Source organism: Physella acuta, unplaced genomic scaffold (assembly GCF_028476545.2).
Source record: "Physella acuta isolate Inbredline_101_S28 unplaced genomic scaffold, ASM2847654v3 ptg000622l, whole genome shotgun sequence".
In the NCBI taxonomy this organism is placed as follows: Eukaryota; Metazoa; Mollusca; class Gastropoda; family Physidae; genus Physella; species Physella acuta.
Window position 1 is genome coordinate 1,267,697 of NW_026732141.1, and position 23,150 is coordinate 1,290,846.

Genomic DNA, 23,150 nt, shown 5'->3' on the forward strand with positions numbered 1-23,150 from the left:
GCTTGATACAAACTGACAATTGCTTGCTTTTTTAATTACTTATTTGTCTCATCTACACATAGGAATTTATATATATATATATATATATATATATATATATATATATATATATATATATATATATATATATATATATATATATATATACATATATATAAATTAGATGACTTTGTTTAGGTTCCAACATGCTGTAGTGGTTTTTATGGTCCACAATGTCAGCCCTGCCCTGGAGGGTTTAGAACTCCTTGCAATGGAAAAGGAAAGGTTGGTCTTACAATGGCTTATTATTGTATTCTGTGTGTTGTTACTTGAGTTCAGTTCCTTGAGAAATTATCCTATTTAATCAGAAGATTATTATAGTTTAGTCTGACATCTATGGAGTATTATTTTATATTTTGTATACAGTCTTGTGTAATTTCATCCCCTCATATTGTCGTGTCTACAGTGTTTGGACACATTGACTGGTCCAGGGACGTGTCTATGTGATCCAGCCTACAAGGGTGTGGCTTGTCAGCTGTGCCAGAAAAATAATGTTTTTGGACCTGGCTGTAACCAAAGTAAGAATAACATCAATCTATCCCTGTCTACTGACCCATCTATCCCTGTCTACTGACCAATCTATCTACTGACCCATCTATCCCTGTCTACTGACCCATCTGTCTATTGACCCATCTGTCTACTGACCCATCTGTCTACTGACCCATCTGTCTACTGACCCATCTATCCCTGTCTACTGACCCATCTATCCCTGTCTACTGACCCATCTATCCCTGTGTTACAGCCTGTACCTGTCTGAATGGAGAGTGTGATGACGGGCCCAATGGTAATGGCAAGTGTAAGCCAGGGACATGCAGGGACCAGTACATGGGAGACAACTGTGACCAGAAGTTGGTGCAGTGTGGGGCCAACATCCTGCTGTGTCATGCCCATGCATTCTGCTACGTCGCTAAGGACAACACATACAGGTGAGCTCTAGACTTCCATATGTTGTGCTATGTTGCTAAGGACAACACATACAGGTGAGCTCTAGACTTCCAGATGTTGTGCTATGTTGCTAAGGACAACACATACAAGTGAGCTCTAGACTTCCAGATGTTGTGCTACGTCGCTAAGGACAACACATACAGGTGAGCTCTAGACTTCAAGATGTTGTGCTGTGTCGCTAAGGACAACACATACAGGTGAGCTCTAGACTTCCAGATGTTGTGCTACGTCGCTAAGGACAACACATACAGGTGAGCTCTAGACTTCAAGATGTTGTGCTGTGTCGCTAAGGCAACACATACAGGTGAGCTCTAGACTTCCAGATGTTGTGCTACGTCGCTAAGGACAACACATACAGGTGAGCTCTAGACTTCAAGATGTTGTGCTGTGTTGCTAAGGACAACACATACAGGTGAGCTCTAGACTTCCAGATGAGGTGTCACAGATAACAAGGCACTAGAATTCTCTATCAGCTTCTCCAGTTTAAATATGTAAAATATTTATTACTAGGCTGTGATGATAGGTACTAAATACTGATATTGTGTGTTATAGCTTTCTGTGCTTGCGTGTGGTGTTTTAGCTTTATGTGCTGCAGCTGTCTCATACAATCACCTATGTAAGACTTGCCCAGACTAGAACTATGACTGTAAAGATCACAGAATTAGAATAAACATTCATGTAGTATTTACTTTAAACATATACTTGACAGTTGTAAATGCAAACTTGGTTATGAATCCGATGGAACTGGATGTAGAGAAAGAAACCCCTGTGAGGAGGATACAAGAGGAGGTTGTCATCCACAGGTATATTGTCTTTGACATTTTAGAACTAACATTCTAAACTTCAATGTTGGAGAGCTCTAGCTATTGAAAATGTTTTCAACCAGGCAACCTGCACCAAGATTGGGCCAGGTGCCAACAAATGTATCTGCCAAGATGGCTGGATGGGAGATGGATTCTACTGTGCCCCTAAAACTCCTTGTTTAAACAACTCCAACTGTGACCCCAATGCAGCTTGCCAGAGTCTCTCAGTGACTGAGGTCAGCAAGTCATCATTTCAAAACTCTTTATTTTAGTATTGTTCTAGTCCTCTCATTAAAAAAACTCTTAATTTTAGTATTGTTCTTGTCCTCTCATTTCAAATTTTTTTACTTTAGTATTCTTCTTGTCCTCTCATTTCAAAACTCTCTATTTTAGTATTGTTGTCCTCTCATTTCAAAATTCTTTATTTTAGTATTGTTCTTGTCCTCTCATTTCAAAACTTAGTATTTTAGTATTGTTCTTGTCCTCTCATTTCAAAACTTAGTATTTTAGTATTGTCATCTTCTTATTTCAAAACTATTTATTTTTGTATTGTTGTCCTTTCATTCAGAAATTCTTTATTATAATATTTTTAGAATAATAATAATATTCTCTAGCATTTATGAAAATGTTATAAATCATTTTCATTAAATTAAAAAGATGCTTGATTATCTAGTTTTAATTAAATTAAAGTTAATTAAAATTTGGATAAAAAATGAGGTAAACTATTTAGGTAAAGCATCGTACTAAAACAAAATTTGAGTAATTAATTTTAGTTTTATGTATTTAGTATTGATGGATGGTATAGTCTTTATTAAGTATATTGCACAGTAAAAAAAGTCTATAGGGCACATGAAGTAGAGATCTTGTTTCTTGACCTCTGGAAGGAATAGTGTGGTCAGCATTATGCCCAGCCACCATTGCTTCCCTAATTTAAATCAGGTACCCATCACCAAAGTGTGGAATCCAAGACATCCTACAGACTCCAGTCCAAGATCCAAACTTGAGGTTTAACAGTTGAGCTCTAGCACTACAGTTGCCATTTCTAAACTTAGACATCCAAAGGATAGTTGCATCTTATTATAATAATTTATCTATTTTAGTATCGATGTTTCTGCAACATTGGTTACAGAGGAAATGGTAGCAGCTGTGAGTTGGTGAACCCATGCTTAGATGGTAATAATGGTGGATGCCATCCCAAGGTATGCATCATATCTGAGCATTTAGACTACGATAATCTCAATAGGCTTTATAACTAGCAGTAAGGCTAAACCACCATTTGATAATCTCAATAGGTTTTTATAACTAGTAGTAAGTTTCCTGATCACCATTTTACTAGTGTGTTCTTTTTTAAATTAAGCTACTTACTACAAGTACTTAGTAGCGGCTAGCTGATGTGAATTATTCATTTTAAAAATACTAAGGTTAAATTTTTTTTTCTTTTCAAGGCCATTTGTACCTCCATAAAGTTTGGAGAAAAAAACTGTACTTGTCCAAAAAACATGTATGGTGATGGCTTTTCATGCTATGGAACAATTTTTGATGAGGTTATGTCACACCCTAATCTTACAAAATTTGCAGCTTTTATGAAGGTGATCTAATACTTCTGTCCTAATGAACACTTAATGTCATTTTTTATTTTGTAAGAGTGGTTAAATATTGTGTTTAAGTAGTAGGCCTACAATAGACCATGTTTTTGAAGGTTGACTAAAGGTACTAATTTGGTCTAGTTAATTACCAACATCAACTATTAGCTATTTTTACCCACATTAATTTAAAGTATCATAACTCTAACACCCTACTAAATAGATACAGCTCATCAATAACAGCAAATGTTTTCTTTTTGTATTTGAAATTTTAGCTTTTAAAAGAGAAGAATAATTTTTTGAAACAATTTGAAAATAAACTGACACTGTTAGCACCATCAGACTCAGCTATGGAGGCTTTTTATTTTGGACTCAAATCTAATTCATCGCACTGGAGGGATGAAATTAATGTCCTCAATTTTATAAGGTAGGCCTCAGCTCAAATGTATCTGCAGTATGTTTTATATCATTGTTATATCTCAACATATTCTGCTAGTTTTAGTTATTAATTATGTACAAATTTTAAGTTTGAATCACGTTGTAAAAATATTTTTTAGTAAATTTAGTACTAATTAAACTTAAATGGAATATATACTTATTATGTTACTGCTTTAAAAATCAAATTTCCAGCTTCCATACCCTTACTACAGCATATACAACAGAAAAATTTAAGTCAATGGAAAAAGTATTGAAGAGTTACCCCACTTTGTATGATGGCTTTTCTATTAGAATCATCAATGTGAACAAGGTAAAGCTGGGTAGGGCTCAAATTAAAATATTGTAAACATGAGATTTTTAGAAGATGTTAACTTGCATTAATATGTACATTGTAGTCAGAGCTACTGTTAAATATATTTTCTCTGCTATAAAAATCTTATATTAAACATTTTCTTCTAAAGGGTCTCCACATATTTGTCAACCATTCAGATTTTGCACAAATTCTTGTTGCTAACATAACTGCAGGGAATGGTTATATTCACATTGTAGATAAGGTAAGCCAGTTTCAATATCATCTATTTAGAGTGAACATGCTTTAATTAAGCCAACAAATTGTATTAAAGTCAGTAATAAATGTTGAATTCTCTTGTCTAGGTGCTTGAAGTATTTTTCTCCGACTCTGACACACCCAGCCTAGAGGACACCCTCAGCCAGGAGGAGAATTACTCGCTGTTCTATCAGGCACTCAATGTAAGTGTTCAGACTGAGCTAATTATAAAGTATAATAAGATAATTTAATCACCAGTTCTTCAGGCACTCAATGTAAGTGTTCAGACTGAGCGAATTATAAAGTATAATAAAATAATTTAATCACCAGTTCTTCAGGCACTCAATGTAAGTGTTCAGACTGAGCTAATTATAAAGTATAATAAAATAAACTAATCACCAGTTCTATCAGGCACTCAATGTAAGTGTTCAGACTGAGCTAATTATAAAGTATAATAAAATAATTTAATCACCAGTTCTTCAGGCACTCAATGTAAGTGTTCAGACTGAGCTAATTATAAAGTATAATAAAATAAACTAATCACCAGTTCTATCAGGCACTCAATGTAAGTGTTCAGACTGAGCTAATTATAAAGTATAATAAAATAATTTAATCACCAGTTCTTTCAGGCACTCAATGTAAGTATTCAGACTGAGCTAATTATAAAGTATAATAAAATAATTTAATCACCAGTTCTTCAGGCACTCAATGTAAGTATTCAGACTGAGCTAATTATAAAGTATAATAAAATAATTTAATCACCAGTTCTTCAGGCACTCAATGTAAGTGTTCAGACTTAGCTAATTATAAAGTATAATAAGATAATTTAATCCCCAGTTCTTTCAGGCACTCAATGTAAGTATTCAGACTGAGCTAATTATAAAGTATAATAAAATAATTTAATCACCAGTTCTTCAGGCACTCAATGTAAGTATTCAGACTGAGCTAATTATAAAGTATAATAAAATAATTTAATCACCAGTTCTATCAGGCACTCAATGTAAGTATTCAGACTGAGCGAATTATAAAGTATAATAAAATAATTTAATCACCAGTTCTATCAGGCACTCAATGTAAGTATTCAGACTGAGCTAATTATAAAGTATAATAAAATAATTTAATCACCAGTTCTTCAGGCACTCATTGTACATATTCAGATTTAGCTATATAGAAAATATAATAATAAAATAATATAAATAACAATGTAAGTATTCAGATTTAGCTAAATGAAAAGTATAGTAATAAAATTATATAAACATCAATTATTCAGTCAAAGTTTTTAGCCTTCTACAAGTTTCATTGCCATGAATACATTATAAGAATACCTCTTCAACAGATTTTGATCAACTCAGTGCTTGTCTTATTATTTAAAAATTTCTGTTACTTTTTATTTGGTATTAAATATTAATTTGTTTTAATTTTCAGGAGTCAGATGTATTAAATCAGTTACAATCAATGGACGAATTCACTGTTTTTGTTCCTAATAATTCTGCTCTGAAGTCAAAAGGAAGTCTGAAGGTAATTTTATTTTAGTCTGATGTGTAAATTAAAAATACTTTTTCTGTGGGCTACAATTTTAAGTAGTCATAGTTATCTACAGATCTCTTCTATTTAGGTATGTAAAACAATGTGTTACTTTACTGTGGTTGGTCTTTGTGTAAATTATTATTATATTTTTTTAATTTAAACAAAAAATATAACAATGTATGATTTTAGTCAGGTGATCTCATCAAAAATTATGTTGTGCCATCCTTGATTTTTACACCCTCTGTATTGGACATGGACACAGTAGATACACTTCTGGGATCCAGAAATAAACTCATCTTCAATGTATATGATGATAAGGTTAGTGTATGCTGATAGGGTTTATCTATGGTGATATGACATAATGTGTGTATAATCGTATAGAGAATTATATAGTTAGTTATCTTTTTATTGAATAAAAAGTGTATGTCATTTATAGAAACAATACTGAAGATATACAGTTAACTCCACACTTGTTTAATTTTATAACAAAAAAAAATGTAATTTACTTTCCAGGTTTATGTAAATAATGTAAAAATTATACGATCTGATGTATTGTTTGATGGTGGAGTGATTCATGTGATAGAAGATCTGATTCGGCCAGTCCTCAGCAGATGTGATTCACACACTGCCAACTTCACTCGCGTGAGTCATCTATAGTGTATCAACACTTTATTTACTCAGTTCAGATAGATTTAAGTCTGAGAAGGCATGTTTTGACTAAAAATTCTATAAATAGTAACTGGTACAAACATTAACTTTTTCACTGCTCAGATACTGAATCAGGGTTATCTCCCAGTAATTACTTTAACTTGACTTTTAAGATTATGCCATATTGATTAGCCTTACTCAATTTGGAGACTTAAATTTTATACAAGTCAAAATACATAATTATATTTAGATAAATAAAATAGGTATTGTTTTAAAAGTGTTTTTAGATTAATTCACACAATTGGTAAATACTTAATAGTAGCTACAATAGTATTAAAACTTAATTTCTTAAGTGAGGTTCTTTAAGGCTGCCAATAATTGTGTTGCATGCCAGTAAAAAATGTACACAGTTTTCTCTACCATTTGGCCATAGTATCTCAGATGATGAAAATGTAAAAAAAATTCCATTTGCTACATTTTATTATGTACACATTGTGAAATTCTGATTGCTTTCTTGACAACAACTTAAAACAGAGCGAGTGCAGAAAGTGTCCGACCAATGATACAACAGCTTGTCCAGCAGGTTTTGAACCTGTGGATGTACAAGAAAATATCTGGTTTGAGTGCAACCTGACCTCTGGTGAGCCAGGGTGTCAGTTGTTGTGTTACACCAATCAAACCGTGAGTTAGCATCAGCTTTGGCTGACATCAAATCTTCTCACTTGTAGTATATTTTTAGTTTGGTTTTAGCCATTTTTTTATTAAAAAAAGTCATGGAGATTAGTTTAACTTTAGGCTAAATTTCTTCTTTTTATTTGATCTCCAGGAACCTGAATGCTGCATGGGCTACTTTGGTCCAACATGCAAGGGTAAGAATTGAGAACATTTTTATACCTTTGTTTTACAAGAACATATTTTTAGGAAATTTTTATTCTGAAGGATTTTTTTTAAATTTCTGGTTTCTTTCAATCAAGGAAGTTTATACATTACAAGCTATATATGAGCAAATGTTTAAAATTATATTCTGCATTTGTGTAAAAATTAAACAAAACTGTTTTTAAAAAACATGACAAACGTGAACCTGATTACTAAATAACGTCTTCTTTAAATCCTGACATATTCCTAACATTAATTACATAGAAGAAATGCTTTAATATTTGGTGATTGTGGCAATGAGCAACTGCTTTAATTAACTGATTGGTTATAGAATGTCTTTAATTTTTAGTGATTGTGGCAATGAGCAACTGCTTTAATTAACTGATTGGTTATAGAATGTCTTTAATTTTTGGTGATTGTGGCAATGAGCAACTGCTTTAATTAACACTGATTGGTTATAGAATGTCTTTAATTTTCGGTGATTGTGGCAATGAGCAACTGCTTTAATTAACTCTGGTTATAGAATGTCTTTAATTTTTGTTGATTGTGGCAATGAGCAACTGCTTTAATTAACTGATTGGTTATAGAATGTCTTTAATTTTTGGTGATTGTGGCAATGAGCAACTGCTTTAATTAACTGATTGGTTATAGAATGTCTTTAATTTTTGGTGATTGTGGCAATGAGCAACTGCTTTAATTAACTGATTGGTTATAGAATGTCTTTAATTTTTGTTGATTGTGGCAATGAGCAACTGCTTTAATTAACTGATTGGTTATAGAATGTCTTTAATTTTTGTTGATTGTGGCAATGAGCAACTGCTTTAATTAACTGATTGGTTATAGAATGTCTTTAATTTTTGTTGATTGTGGCAATGAGCAACTGCTTTAATTAACTGATTGGTTATAGAATGTCTTTAATTTTTGGTGATTGTGGCAATGAGCAACTGCTTTAATTAACTGATTGGTTATAGAATGTCTTTAATTTTTGTTGATTGTGGCAATGAGCAACTGCTTTAATTAACTGGTTGGTTATAGAATGTCTTTAATTTTTGGTGATTGTGGCAATGAGCAACTGCTTTAATTAACTGATTGGTTATAGAATGCCCTGGTGGGGCAGAAGATCCCTGTAGTGGCCATGGCAACTGCTCTGATGGGGTGGATGGGACAGGTGTTTGTGCTTGCGACAGTTTTTATGGTGGACAGGACTGCTCACAGTGTCAAGGTCCTGCCTTCAAATGTGATACAGGTAAAATTTTAATGTGATTTAAAGGTAATGTTTTAATGAGATTCAGGTAAAATTAAAATGTGATTTATAGGTAACATTGTAATATGGATTTTAATGTGATACAGGTAAAATTAAAATAAGATTTAAAGGTAACATTTTAGTGAAATACAGGTAAAATTTTAATTATACAGGTAAAATTTTAATGTGATTTAAAGGTAAAATGTAAATTTGATTTAAAGGTAAAATATTAATGAGATACAGGTAAAATTTTAATGTGATTTAAAGGTAAAACATTAATGAGGTACAGGTAAAATTTAACATTTCTTATTGATTGCTGTCAGAAAAATTTAAAATTCCAAAACTCTGAAAAAAAATTAAATTAAGAAAATAAAAGTATTTGAAACTGTTAAAAGGACTCTTGAAATATTTATCAATCCTAAACAAATTATTTGACATATGTTGTATCTTTAAACATATATAACTAATGATCAAACTAAAATTACTTAAAATAAAATTTATATGTAAATTTGATAGCTGATATTTGAAACTTGAAAGTTGATGTTTGAAACTTGACAGTTGATGTTTGAAACTTAATAGTTGATGTTTGAAACTTGATAGTTGATGTTTGAAACTTGATAGTTGATGTTTGAAACTTGGCAGTTGATGTCTGAAACTCGATAGTTGATGTTTGAAACTTGATAGTTGATGTTTGAAACTTGATAGTTGATGTTTGAAACTTGATAGTTGATGTTTGAAACTTGATAGTTGATGTTTGAAACTTGACAGTTGATGTTTGAAACTTGGCAGTTGATGTCTGAAACTTGATAGTTGATGTTTGAAACTTGATAGTTGATGTTTGAAACTTGATAGTTGATGTTTGAAACTGGGTAGTTGATGTTTGAAACTTGATAGTTGATGTTTGAAACTTGGCAGTTGATGTTTGAAACTTGGTAGTTGATGCTTGAAACTTGATAGTTGATGTTTGAAACTTGATATTTTCAGCTGGTTGTGGCCCAGAGAACTGCAGTGACTCGGCAGTGTGTGTGCTGTCAAAGGTATGTGAGAGATAACCAGATATACATAAAAAATGTCTACATAGATTTATCTAGTCATTAGTTGATAATGCCTTGATACAGTTATATGTACTGTCATATATAGTCTGAATTATTGGGATGAACGGGGTGGTGCATGTTTGAACCAGAAACAAAATATCTATCATTACTTTCACTCATGCTTATTTTATTTTCTAGTGTATTTGTAAAGATGGTTACTATGGCAACGGCACATGGTGTGAAAAGATAAACAATCCTTGTACAGTGAATAATGGTGGATGTGACCCAGACAGAGCCAAGTGTATATTCCGTGGATTCACTCCCCCTGATGTAAATATAGGTTAGATCTGTGTTAAGTTTGTAGTATTACATTTTATTTAGTCTGTTTTAGGGTAGTTAGATCTGTGTTAAGTTTGTAGTAATACATTTTATTTAGTCTGTTTTAGGGCAGTTAGATCTGTGTTAAGTTTGTAGTATAACATTTTATTTGTCTGTTTTAGGTTAGATCTGTGTTAAGTTTGTAGTATAACATTTTATTTAGTCTGTTTTAGGGTAGATAGATCTGTGTTAAGTTTGTAGTATTACATTTTATTTAGTGTTTTAGGGTAGTTAGATCTGTGTTAAGTTTGTAGTAATACATTTTATTTAGTCTGTTTTAAGGTAGTTAGATCTGTGTTAAGTTTGTAGTAATACATTTTATTTAGTCTGTTTTAGGGTAGTTAGATCTGTGTTTAAGCTTGTAGTATTACATTTTATTTAGTCTGTTTTAAGGTAGTTAGATCTGTGTTAAGTTTGTAGTATAACATTTTATTTAGTGTTTTAGGGTAGTTAGATCTGTGTTAAGTTTGTAGTAATACATTTTATTTAGTCTGTTTTAGGGTAGTTAGATCTGTGTTTAAGCTTGTAGTATTACATTTTATTTAGTCTGTTTTAAGGTAGTTAGATCTGTGTTAAGTTTGTAGTATTACATTTTATTTAGTGTTTTAGGTTAGATCTGTGTTAAGTTTGTAGTATTACATTTTATTTAGTCTGTTTTAGGGTAGTTAGATCTGTGTTAAGTTTGTAGTATTACATTTTATTTAGTCTGTTTTAGGGTAGTTAGATCTGTGTTAAGTTTGTAGTAATACATTTTATTTAGTCTGTTTTAGGGCAGTTAGATCTGTGTTAAGTTTGTAGTATAACATTTTATTTGTCTGTTTTAGGTTAGATCTGTGTTAAGTTTGTAGTATTACATTTTATTTAGTCTGTTTTAGGGTAGATAGATCTGTGTTAAGTTTGTAGTATTACATTTTATTTAGTGTTTTAGGGTAGTTAGATCTGTGTTAAGTTTGTAGTAATACATTTTATTTAGTCTGTTTTAAGGTAGTTAGATCTGTGTTAAGTTTGTAGTAATACATTTTATTTAGTCTGTTTTAGGGTAGTTAGATCTGTGTTTAAGCTTGTAGTATTACATTTTATTTAGTCTGTTTTAAGGTAGTTAGATCTGTGTTAAGTTTGTAGTATTACATTTTATTTAGTCTGTTTTAGGGTAGTTAGATCTGTGTTAAGTTTGTAGTATAACATTTTATTTAGTGTTTTAGGGTAGTTAGATCTGTGTTAAGTTTGTAGTATTACATTTTATTTAGTCTGTTTTAAGGTAGTTAGATCTGTGTTAAGTTTGTAGTATTACATTTTCTTTAGTCTGTTTTAGGGTAGTTAGATCTGTGTTTAAGCTTGTAGTATTACATTTTATTTAGTCTGTTTTAAGGTAGTTAGATCTGTGTTAAGTTTGTAGTATTACATTTTATTTACTCTGTTTTAGGTTAGATCTGTGTTAAGTTTGTAGTATTACATTTTATTTAGTGTTTTAGGTTAGATCTGTGTTAAGTTTGTAGTATTACATTTTATTTAGTCTGTTTTAGGGTAGTTAGATCTGTATTAAGTTTGTAGTATTACATTTTATTTAGTGTTTTAGGGTAGTTAGATCTGTGTCAAGTTTGTAGTATTACATTTTATTTAGTCTGTTTTAAGGTAGTTAGATCTGTGTTAAGTTTGTAGTATTACATTTTATTTAGTGTTTTAGGGTAGTTAGATCTGTGTTAAGTTTGTAGTAATACATTTTATTTGTCTGTTTTAGGGTATTTAGATCTGTGTTAAGTTTGTAGTAATACATTTTATTTAGTGTTTTAGGGTAGTTAGATCTGTGTTAAGTTTGTAGTATTACATTTTATTTAGTCTGTTTTAGGGTAGTTAGATCTGTGTTAAGTTTGTAGTATTACATTTTATTTAGTGTTTTAGGGTAGTTAGATCTGTGTTAAGTTTGTAGTAATACATTTTATTTAGTGTTTTAGGGTAGTTAGATCTGTGTTAAGTTTGTAGTATTACATTTATTTAGTCTGTTTTAAGGTAGTTAGATCTGTGTTAAGTTTGTAGTATTACATTTTATTTAGTGTTTTAGGGTAGTTAGATCTGTGTTTAAGTTAGTAGTATTACATTTTATTTGTCTGTTTTAAGGTAGTTAGATCTGTGTTAAGTTTGTAGTAATACATTTTATTTAGTGTTTTAGGGTAGTTAGATCTGTGTTAAGTTTGTAGTAATACATTTTATTTAGTCTGTTTTAGGGTAGTTAGATCTGTGTTAAGTTTGTAGTATTACATTTTATTTGTCTGTTTTAGGTTAGATCTGTGTTTAGTTTGTAGTAATACATTTTATTTAGTCTGTTTTAGGGTAGTTAGATCTGTGTTAAGTTTGTAGTATAACATTTTATTTAGTCTGTTTTAGGGTAGTTAGATCTGTGTTAAGTTTGTAGTAATACATTTTATTTAGTGTTTTAGGGTAGTTAGATCTGTGTTAAGTTTGTAGTATTACATTTTATTTAGTCTGTTTTAGGGTAGTTAGATCTGTGTTAAGTTTGTAGTATAACATTTTATTTGTCTGTTTTAAGGTAGTTAGATCTGTGTTAAGTTTGTAGTATTACATTTTATTTAGTCTGTTTTAGGGTAGTTAGATCTGTGTTAAGTTTGTAGTATTACATTTTATTTGTCTGTTTTAGGTTAGATCTGTGTTAAGTTAGTAGTATTACATTTTATTTAGTGTTTTAGGTTAGATCTGTGTTAAGTTTGTAGTATTACATTTTATTTAGTCTGTTTTAGGGTAGTTAGATCTGTGTTAAGTTTGTAGTATTACATTTTATTTAGTCTGTTTAGGGTAGTTAGATCTGTGTTAAGTTTGTAGTATTACATTTTATTTAGTCTGTTTTAGGGTAGTTAGATCTGTGTTAAGTTTGTAGTATTACATTTTATTTAGTCTGTTTTAGGGTAGTTAGATCTGTGTTAAGTTTGTAGTATTACATTTTATTTAGTCTGTTTAGGGTAGTTAGATCTGTGTTAAGTTTGTAGTATTACATTTTATTTGTCTGTTTTAGGTTAGATCTGTGTTAAGTTTGTAGTATTACATTTTATTTGTCTGTTTTAGGTTAGATCTGTGTTTAGTTTGTAGTAATACATTTTATTTAGTGTTTTAGGGTAGTTAGATCTGTGTTTAGTTTGTAGTAATACATTTCATTTGTCTGTTTTAGGGTAGTTAGATCTGTGTTAAGTTTGTAGTAATACATTTTATTTAGTGTTTTAGGTTAGATCTGTGTTAAGTTTGTAGTAATACATTTTATTTAGTGTTTTAGGGTAGTTAGATCTGTGTTAAGTTTGTAGTAATACATTTTATTTAGTGTTTTAGGGTAGTTAGATCTGTGTTAAGTTTGTAGTAATACATTTCATTTGTCTGTTTTAGGGTAGTTAGATCTGTGTTAAGTTTTTAGTATTACATTTTATTTAGTGTTTTAGGTTAGATCTGTGTTAAGTTTGTAGTATTACATTTTATTTAGTGTTTTAGGTTAGATCTGTGTTAAGTTTGTAGTATTACATTTTATTTAGTGTTTTAGGGTAGTTAGATCTGTGTTTAAGTTTGTAGTATTACATTTTATTTGTCTGTTTTAAGGTAGTTAGATCTGTGTTAAGTTTGTAGTAATACATTTTATTTAGTGTTTTAGTGTAGTTAGATCTGTGTTAAGTTTGTAGTAATACATTTTATTTAGTCTGTTTTAGGGTAGTTAGATCTGTGTTAAGTTTGTAGTATTACATTTTATTTGTCTGTTTTAGGTTAGATCTGTGTTTAGTTTGTAGTAATACATTTTATTTAGTCTGTTTTAGGGTAGTTAGATCTGTGTTAAGTTTGTAGTATTACATTTTATTTAGTGTTTTAGGGTAGTTAGATCTGTGTTTAGTTTGTAGTAATACATTTTATTTAGTCTGTTTTAGGGTAGTTAGATCTGTGTTAAGTTTGTAGTATAACATTTTATTTAGTCTGTTTTAGGGTAGTTAGATCTGTGTTAAGTTTGTAGTAATACATTTTATTTAGTGTTTTAGGGTAGTTAGATCTGTGTTAAGTTTGTAGTATTACATTTTATTTAGTCTGTTTTAGGGTAGTTAGATCTGTGTTAAGTTTGTAGTATAACATTTTATTTGTCTGTTTTAAGGTAGTTAGATCTGTGTTAAGTTTGTAGTATTACATTTTATTTAGTCTGTTTTAGGGTAGTTAGATCTGTGTTAAGTTTGTAGTATTACATTTTATTTGTCTGTTTTAGGTTAGATCTGTGTTAAGTTAGTAGTATTACATTTTATTTAGTGTTTTAGGTTAGATCTGTGTTAAGTTTGTAGTATTACATTTTATTTAGTCTGTTTTAGGGTAGTTAGATCTGTGTTAAGTTTGTAGTATTACATTTTATTTAGTCTGTTTAGGGTAGTTAGATCTGTGTTAAGTTTGTAGTATTACATTTTATTTAGTCTGTTTTAGGGTAGTTAGATCTGTGTTAAGTTTGTAGTATTACATTTTATTTAGTCTGTTTTAGGGTAGTTAGATCTGTGTTAAGTTTGTAGTATTACATTTTATTTAGTCTGTTTAGGGTAGTTAGATCTGTGTTAAGTTTGTAGTATTACATTTTATTTGTCTGTTTTAGGTTAGATCTGTGTTAAGTTTGTAGTATTACATTTTATTTGTCTGTTTTAGGTTAGATCTGTGTTTAGTTTGTAGTAATACATTTTATTTAGTGTTTTAGGGTAGTTAGATCTGTGTTTAGTTTGTAGTAATACATTTCATTTGTCTGTTTTAGGGTAGTTAGATCTGTGTTAAGTTTGTAGTAATACATTTTATTTAGTGTTTTAGGTTAGATCTGTGTTAAGTTTGTAGTAATACATTTTATTTAGTGTTTTAGGGTAGTTAGATCTGTGTTAAGTTTGTAGTAATACATTTTATTTAGTGTTTTAGGGTAGTTAGATCTGTGTTAAGTTTGTAGTAATACATTTCATTTGTCTGTTTTAGGGTAGTTAGATCTGTGTTAAGTTTTTAGTATTACATTTTATTTAGTGTTTTAGGTTAGATCTGTGTTAAGTTTGTAGTATTACATTTTATTTAGTGTTTTAGGTTAGATCTGTGTTAAGTTTGTAGTATTACATTTTATTTAGTGTTTTAGGGTAGTTAGATCTGTGTTTAAGTTTGTAGTATTACATTTTATTTGTCTGTTTTAAGGTAGTTAGATCTGTGTTAAGTTTGTAGTAATACATTTTATTTAGTGTTTTAGTGTAGTTAGATCTGTGTTAAGTTTGTAGTAATACATTTTATTTAGTCTGTTTTAGGGTAGTTAGATCTGTGTTAAGTTTGTAGTATTACATTTTATTTGTCTGTTTTAGGTTAGATCTGTGTTTAGTTTGTAGTAATACATTTTATTTAGTCTGTTTTAGGGTAGTTAGATCTGTGTTAAGTTTGTAGTATTACATTTTATTTAGTCTGTTTTAGGGTAGTTAGATCTGTGTTAAGTTTGTAGTATTACATTTTATTTAGTGTTTTAGGGTAGTTAGATCTGTGTTTAAGTTTGTAGTATTACATTTTATTTAGTCTGTTTTAGGGTAGTTAGATCTGTGTTAAGTTTGTAGTATTACATTTTATTTAGTGTTTTAGGTTAGATCTGTGTTTAGTTTGTAGTATTACATTTTATTTAGTGTTTTAGGTTAGATCTGTGTTAAGTTTGTAGTAATACATTTTATTTAGTGTTTTAGGGTAGTTAGATCTGTGTTAAGTTTGTAGTAATACATTTTATTTAGTGTTTTAGGGTAGTTAGATCTGTGTTAAGTTTGTAGTAATACATTTTATTTAGTGTTTTAGGGTAGTTAGATCTGTGTTAAGTTTGTAGTAATACATTTTATTTAGTGTTTTAGGGTAGTTAGATCTGTGTTAAGTTTGTAGTAATACATTTTATTTAGTGTTTTAGGGTAGTTAGATCTGTGTTAAGTTTGTAGTAATACATTTTATTTAGTGTTTTAGGTTAGATCTGTGTTAAGTTTGTAGTAATACATTTTATTTAGTGTTTTAGGGTAGTTAGATCTGTGTTAAGTTTGTAGTAATACATTTTATTTAGTGTTTTAGGGTAGTTAGATCTGTGTTAAGTTTGTAGTAATACATTTTATTTAGTCTGTTTTAGGGTAGTTAGATCTGTGTTAAGTTTGTAGTATTACATTTTATTTAGTGTTTTAGGTTAGATCTGTGTTAAGTTTGTAGTATTACATTTTATTTAGTCTGTTTTAAGTTAGTTAGATCTGTGTTAAGTTTGTAGTATTACATTTTATTTAGTGTTTTAGGGTAGTTAGATCCGTGTTAAGTTTGTAGTAATACATTTTATTTAGTGTTTTAGGGTAGTTAGATCTGTGTTAAGTTTGTAGTAATACATTTTATTTGTCTGTTTTAGGGTAGTTAGATCTGTGTTAAGTTTGTAGTATAACATTTTATTTGTCTGTTTTAGGTTAGATCTGTGTTTAGTTTGTAGTAATACATTTTATTTAGTGTTTTAGGGTAGTTAGATCTGTGTTAAGTTTGTAGTATTACATTTTATTTAGTGTTTTAAGTTAGATCTGTGTTAAGTTTGTAGTATTACATTTTATTTAGTCTGTTTTAAGGTAGTTAGATCTGTGTTAAGTTTGTAGTATTACATTTTATTTAGTGTTTTAGGGTAGTTAGATCTGTGTTAAGTTTGTAGTATAACATTTTATTTAGTGTTTTAGGGTAGTTAGATCTGTGTTAAGTTTGTAGTATTACATTTTATTTAGTCTGTTTTAGGGCAGTTAGATCTGTGTTAAGTTTGTAGTATAACATTTTATTTAGTGTTTTAGGGTAGTTAGATCTGTGTTAAGTTTGTAGTATTACATTTTATTTAGTCTGTTTTAGGGTAGTTAGATCTGTGTTAAGTTTGTAGTAATACATTTTATTTTGTCTGTTTTAGGTTACTCCTGTATTTAAGACTTTTTTCCTGCATGTCTGCATAAATATAGGTTATTGACCTGTTAAAGAAAGGAGATATACTAAAGATATACTAAAATGTAAAAACAAAAAAACGCCAGCAAAAGTCATAAGTTCATGTGTGCAATCTAATGTCATTAAGTGCCTGATTCTCCCAGGTCGAGCTGAATGTGTCTGTGTAAATGGCACTGTTGGGAATGGTACATTCTGTAGTAGAGACATCTTGGATGCCATCTCTAGGATAAGAAGTCTCAAGTACTTTTACAACTGGATGCTACATGATGTAAGCATAACATTTTTTTTTACTGTTTCATGCTGGTGAGAAATGTAGAACAGAATCATTGAATGAAAACAAGGTGCTGTTTTATTGTACTATAGGAGAAAATTAATCCCTGCACTAAAGGGTCCCCACTATCACTGCACTAATGGGTCCCCACTATCACTGCACTAATGGCTCCCCACTATCACTGCAGTAAAGGGTCCCCACTTTCACTGCACTAATGGGTCCCCACTATCACTGCACTAATGGGTCCCCACTATCACTGCACTAATGGGTCCCCTTATAATAAAATAACCCATCTCTTGTGTATCAACCTACCTCCTTATAATGTTTGTTCAAGTCACCTAAGTCATAATGTTGTTTGTTCAAGGCAGTGACAAGCAACATCAGTACCGTGCTGCAACAGATGAACCAGTCAATCACATTGTTCCTTCCTCTCAGTCAGGTAAGTAAGATACAAACACCTGCAGTCAGGTAGTTAAAACATTTATGTGCTTTCTAAATATTGGAGGGGGGGGGTTGTGAGAAAAGACAATTACCTAGACACTTTACATCAATAGATTAAAACTGGTATGTCCATTTTTTTTAAAAACAGGACTGGCAAAAATTAAATTTCTCTAGTTTGATGGTTGCTGGGAAGTCTGTACAGATTGGTGTAAACAGTCACTTGAGTCTCCTAGCTGTAGATGGTGAAACAATTAACATTACAGTTGATAACAAAGGGCAGGTAACTAGCATTTTTATGATGTCATTCTAGCAACAAGTTATCCTTATTTAGAAAAATATCCTTATTCTTATTTTCAAAAAGATGGAATCATTGGTATTATTTATAAAATAAGAACACTATAAAATATAATTTTTAAATCTTGCAAAAACCATATTTTCTATAGAAATTTTATTGACTCATTATTTAGTTTTTAAATTTTACCCTACATTTATTTATGTTATTTATAAAACTTTGCTCTCAGGTTTTTGCCAATAAAATTTTAGTGGTAGAAAAAAACATCCAGACTTTGAATGGAGTGTTACATCTTACTGCAGCCCCAATCATTGAATATGTAAGTTTGGCAACTTTCTCAAACATTTTCACAACTTGTAAGTTTGGTAACTTTCTCAAACATAAATGTATGCACTCGAGTTTTCTATTTAAAGTTAAAAAAATTTATGTACACATACATTTGTTGAAATTTTTATATAACCATTGATGACATTTTAGCTTAAATAAAGAAAATAATTTAACATAGACCAAAAATTTTCTTTGACAGCAGGTCATAGCCCAGACATCTGCCTCACGCTTGTTTAATAAAACACGAGTAAGTATAAGTTCAGATCTCACATTTAGAGAAAACTGTACAGTGTAAGTATAAGTTCAGATCTCACATTTAGAGAAAATTGTACAGTGTAAGTATAAGTTCAGATCTCACATTTAGAGAAAATTGTACAGCTTTTAAAGTAGCCAAATATATCGTCAACCCTCCCTTACTTTCTCTCACTCCATACCCTGACCTTCAACCCCAGACTCCCGTTTTTCTAAATTCATTAGACACCAACACCAGATGCCATGTTACGTAACATTACAAGCTAATTATCTCACAATTTTATTTCCCCACCAGACAACAACAATAGTTGTGTGTTTAGTGCTAGTAGCAATGGTTGGACTTCTTGTTGTGGCTGGTATCATTGTGTATAAGAAACAATACTACAAGGGCTTTCTGAACATTTTCAAGAGATCAGACTCTGTAAGTCTTCTTTAAATAATTACCTTCGTTGTTGATAGACTTGTAGCTTCACAGTTTTATTTTCTCTCTGTTTTATAACAGTTGTGTGAATAACTTTTATAAAATTAACTTTTTAAATACCCATATTGCTACAGTTATGTGATATAATAGTAATAAAATGGGTATTGTTAATATCCTCACAACCTCAAGACAATAACAGTGTGGTTAAAGATTGTCTTATATTTAACCACACTGTTGTGTGCTGCTGAAGACATTGGGTCAAAATGACCACTGTACCTGTTATTGTTGAATTTGTGAGGATACTAACACTAACCATTTTGTCACTATTTGCATGAACCTCATTGCAGCTATCATTTTTATCAGTGTTTCTTCCAGATTTTTTCCCATGGGGGGGGGGGTAGTAAAAGTATAAATTTTCTATATAAATTAAATTTCCATTTCGGGGGGGGGGGGGGGGGGGAAGAGATGCCTGGAAGAAACGCTGATCTTTATTTAATATAAATTTATAGTTTATGTGGAAAAACATTATTTTTCAATAAAGAAACTGATTAATGATTTTAAATTCATTGATGGGGAAATATGTTTACTTGAAATCACTAAAATAAATTGCTTATCCTTTTTTAAATCAATTTTAAATTTTTTTGTAGGGGTCTGAGAGTAATTTATCATTCGCTCGCCTAAGTGCACAAGAGGAAGATGACGACTCACTGAAAGACACAGCCAAATATGATAATCCAATTTTTAATGACCCAGATATTATGTAAAGCTATGATATTCTAATTTTAAGTGACCTATATGTTATTTTAAGCAATACATATTCTAATCCTATAGTTATTAGTTTTTATAATAGGCCTACATGTGCTAAACTTGTGGTTCAACCATATTAACTTGTGTATGTCTTATTAAAAAAAAATATTTCTTTACTTGTTGAAAACTTAAGTTTTTTCTTTTGTTTTTAATTCTTGTGAAGTTATAATTGGGGGACGGCATGGTCTAGCAGTAGAGAGCTAGATTGCTAACCCAAGAGTCTTGAGTTCGTATCCGGATTCAAGTCAGTAGAATGTCCCTGAGTCCACCCAGCTCTGATGGGTACCTAACTCACATTAGGAAACAAAGGTAGCTGGGCATAGTGCTAACCATGATATCTCTTCATATGCTGAGGTCTTTGAAGCAGATGAGCTCTACTTCATCTGTCTTGGGCAAGAACGGGAAATGATGAAGTTATAATTATTTTTATCTTCACGTAGTATAATTCAATTTAACCATTATATGATTATATTTCCCGCAATTCACTTTAATTTTTATGTGATTTTAAGTTCTCACAATTAACATTGATTGCATTGAATCCAACAATAAAATTGGCCTTTTTGTGATTACATTTAAACATGCAGTGTTCCATTTATTGACAGTGGTTATGTTGGGATTAAATCAGCAGCATACACAGTGGACTGTACTGTAGACTACTTATGAAGGGTGTCTGAATATATCAATGTAGCAACTCAGAATATAGCCTGAAGCAACACAACTTAAAATTGATTTAATAGTTTGAGTTCCTCTTTCAGACCTAACCATCCTTAGGGCAGATGAAGTAGAGTTCATATATTTCTTAGCAAAGGAAGGGATGATGTGGTCAGCACTCTGCCTGTCTTTTCTTTTCCTAATGTGAGTCAGGTAGCCTACGGTCCTAAAAACAGAGCTGGGCGGATTCTGGAACATCCTCAAATCTCAAGCCCAGGCCAAGATCAGAACTTGAGATCTTTGAGGTTTGCAGTCCAAACACTCTATCCCCTGACCACACCATTCCCAAATTAAATAACAAGGACTGGCATAATATTACAAAATTCATGTAGGCCTTTATATGTTTCAAAACAATTTGACCACCCATCTGTTTTGAGTTGGTGGTTAGAGTGATTTCCCTTGTGAATAAATCCTACTAGTGTTCTTGACTCCATAATCTAATGCGGGCAAGAGACACTTTTTTATCAGCTTATATTGTGACATGTTCAGATATTATGTGGTATTTAACTAGCAATGTAATATTAGCTTGAAATTTAATAAAATAATTTTTTTTTCATGTTTTAAAATTCTGCTTTACAAGTATAAGATCTATGTACTATTCATTGTATCTACCTTATCTATGCACTGTAATTTAAACCAAACTAAACAGCATAACAATTTTTAATAATAAAATGTTTATTAAATGCCTTTAGGTTTTTTTTTTTCAATTAAATTTGTTTGCCATTTTATTTTGTGCAAATAAAAATTTAGTTTTGTCCCTTGTATTTCAAATAGAACATGTATAAGAGAAATTTTTGGTTGTTTTATTTCCTTTTGATAAAAAATCAAACTTTATTTGCAAACTTTGTATGTGTCATGTAAGAAACTGAAAGCACCCCTCGGCAAAATATTGCTTACGAATCTTTCACATTACCAATGATGTCTTTAAATTTAATAATATAAATACACTGGCTACAATATATATTGGGATAATTTAAATTGGTCCTTGTTTGATATCAGTATTTTATGAAAATACTCTTCCAGTGTTGTCATAGCAACACTTGGATATACAGCCACTCACATACATACATAGTCCACTCACATACATAGTCCACTCACATACAAACATAGTCCACTCACATACATACATAGTCCACTCACATACATAGTCCACTCACATACATAGTCCACTCACATACAAACATAGTCCACTCACATACATACATAGTCCACTCACATACATAGTCCACTCACATACAAACATAGTCCACTCACATACATAGTCCACTCACATACAAACATAGTCCACTCACATACACAGTCCACTCACAAACATAGTCCACTCACATACATAGTCCACTCACATACAAAAATAGTCCACTCACATGCATAGTCCACTCACATACAAACATAGTCCACTTACATACATAGTCCACTCACATACATAGTCCACTCACATACATAGTCCACTCACATACATAGTCCACTCACAAACATAGTCCACTCACATACATAGTCCACTCACATACATAGTCCACTCAGATACAAACATAGTCCACTCACATACATAGTCCACTCACATACATAGTCCACTCACATACATACATAGTCCACTCAAATACATACATAGTCCACTCACATCCAAACATAGTCCACTCACATACAAACATAGTCCACTCACAAACAAACATAGTCCACTCACATACATAGTCCACTCACATACATAGTCCACTCACATACATAGTCCACTCACATACAAACATAGTCCACTCACATACATAGTCCACTCACATACATAGTCCACTCACATACATAGTCCACTCACATACATAGTCCACTCACATACAAACATAGTCCACTCACATACATAGTCCACTCTTATACATAGTCCACTCACATACATAGTCCACTCACATACATAGTCCACTCACATACATAGTCCACTCACATACATACATAGTCCACTCACATACATAGTCCACTCACACACATACATAGTCCACTCACATACATAGTCCACTCACATACATAGTCCACTCACATACAAACATAGTCCACTCATATACAAACATAGTCCACCCACATACATAGTCCACTCACATACATAGTCCACTCACATACATAGTCCACTCACATACATAGTCCACTCACATACAAAAATAGTCCACTCACATACATAGTCAACTCACATACATACATAGTCCACTCAGATACATAGTCCACTCACATACATAGTCCACTCACATACATACATAGTCCACTCAGATACATAGTCCACTCACATACAAATATAGTCCACTCACATGCATAGTCCACTCACATACATAGTCCACTCACATACATAGTCCACTCACATACATAGTCCACTCACATACATAGTCCACTCACATACATAGTCCACTCACATAGAAATAAATGAACAACAAGTTTATTAATTTGATAACATTCTTGTACTTATATTATCTGATCCACTTATTTTCTCGGGAAAATTCTTCCTGTGTGGATCTAATTTTTTAAATCAAAGTAATAGCTAAATGTTCCAAGCCTCATCACAAACGATTCCGTTCAGAAAACAGGAGCAAGTGCGGTTAACGACCTCTCCTTCAGCGTAAATGTTACCGTTCTTGCAGC

General features: G+C 31.2%; 1 protein-coding gene across 3 annotated transcripts in view; it reads left to right on the plus strand.

The window, feature by feature from the left end:
- LOC131948088 (stabilin-2) overlaps nucleotides 1-21,243 on the plus strand; it is a 33,804-nt gene extending 12,561 nt beyond the window's left edge. Inside the window, exons 19-44 of one of the 3 annotated variants that reach the window (XM_059309595.1) lie at nucleotides 178-264; nucleotides 446-557; nucleotides 782-965; nucleotides 1,694-1,787; nucleotides 1,871-2,023; nucleotides 2,888-2,986; nucleotides 3,233-3,376; nucleotides 3,646-3,797; nucleotides 4,001-4,118; nucleotides 4,270-4,362; nucleotides 4,463-4,558; nucleotides 5,781-5,873; nucleotides 6,072-6,200; nucleotides 6,396-6,524; nucleotides 7,065-7,211; nucleotides 7,357-7,399; nucleotides 8,506-8,652; nucleotides 9,634-9,686; nucleotides 9,882-10,023; nucleotides 17,162-17,286; nucleotides 17,654-17,728; nucleotides 17,879-18,010; nucleotides 18,252-18,341; nucleotides 18,549-18,596; nucleotides 18,897-19,022; nucleotides 19,670-21,243. In XM_059309595.1, coding sequence (XP_059165578.1) covers nucleotides 178-264; nucleotides 446-557; nucleotides 782-965; nucleotides 1,694-1,787; nucleotides 1,871-2,023; nucleotides 2,888-2,986; nucleotides 3,233-3,376; nucleotides 3,646-3,797; nucleotides 4,001-4,118; nucleotides 4,270-4,362; nucleotides 4,463-4,558; nucleotides 5,781-5,873; nucleotides 6,072-6,200; nucleotides 6,396-6,524; nucleotides 7,065-7,211; nucleotides 7,357-7,399; nucleotides 8,506-8,652; nucleotides 9,634-9,686; nucleotides 9,882-10,023; nucleotides 17,162-17,286; nucleotides 17,654-17,728; nucleotides 17,879-18,010; nucleotides 18,252-18,341; nucleotides 18,549-18,596; nucleotides 18,897-19,022; nucleotides 19,670-19,786 — 2,928 coding nt within the window. In that variant the 3' untranslated portion in view covers nucleotides 19,787-21,243. Of the gene's footprint in view, nucleotides 1-177; nucleotides 265-445; nucleotides 558-781; nucleotides 966-1,693; nucleotides 1,788-1,870; nucleotides 2,024-2,887; nucleotides 2,987-3,232; nucleotides 3,377-3,645; nucleotides 3,798-4,000; nucleotides 4,119-4,269; nucleotides 4,363-4,462; nucleotides 4,559-5,780; nucleotides 5,874-6,071; nucleotides 6,201-6,395; nucleotides 6,525-7,064; nucleotides 7,212-7,356; nucleotides 7,400-8,505; nucleotides 8,653-9,633; nucleotides 9,687-9,881; nucleotides 10,024-17,161; nucleotides 17,287-17,653; nucleotides 17,729-17,878; nucleotides 18,011-18,251; nucleotides 18,342-18,548; nucleotides 18,597-18,896; nucleotides 19,023-19,669 lie in introns of those variants that run through there. The other 2 variants (XR_009387970.1, XR_009387971.1) reach the window with 2 other exon arrangements.
- The last annotated feature ends 1,907 nt before the right edge of the window (nucleotides 21,244-23,150 follow it).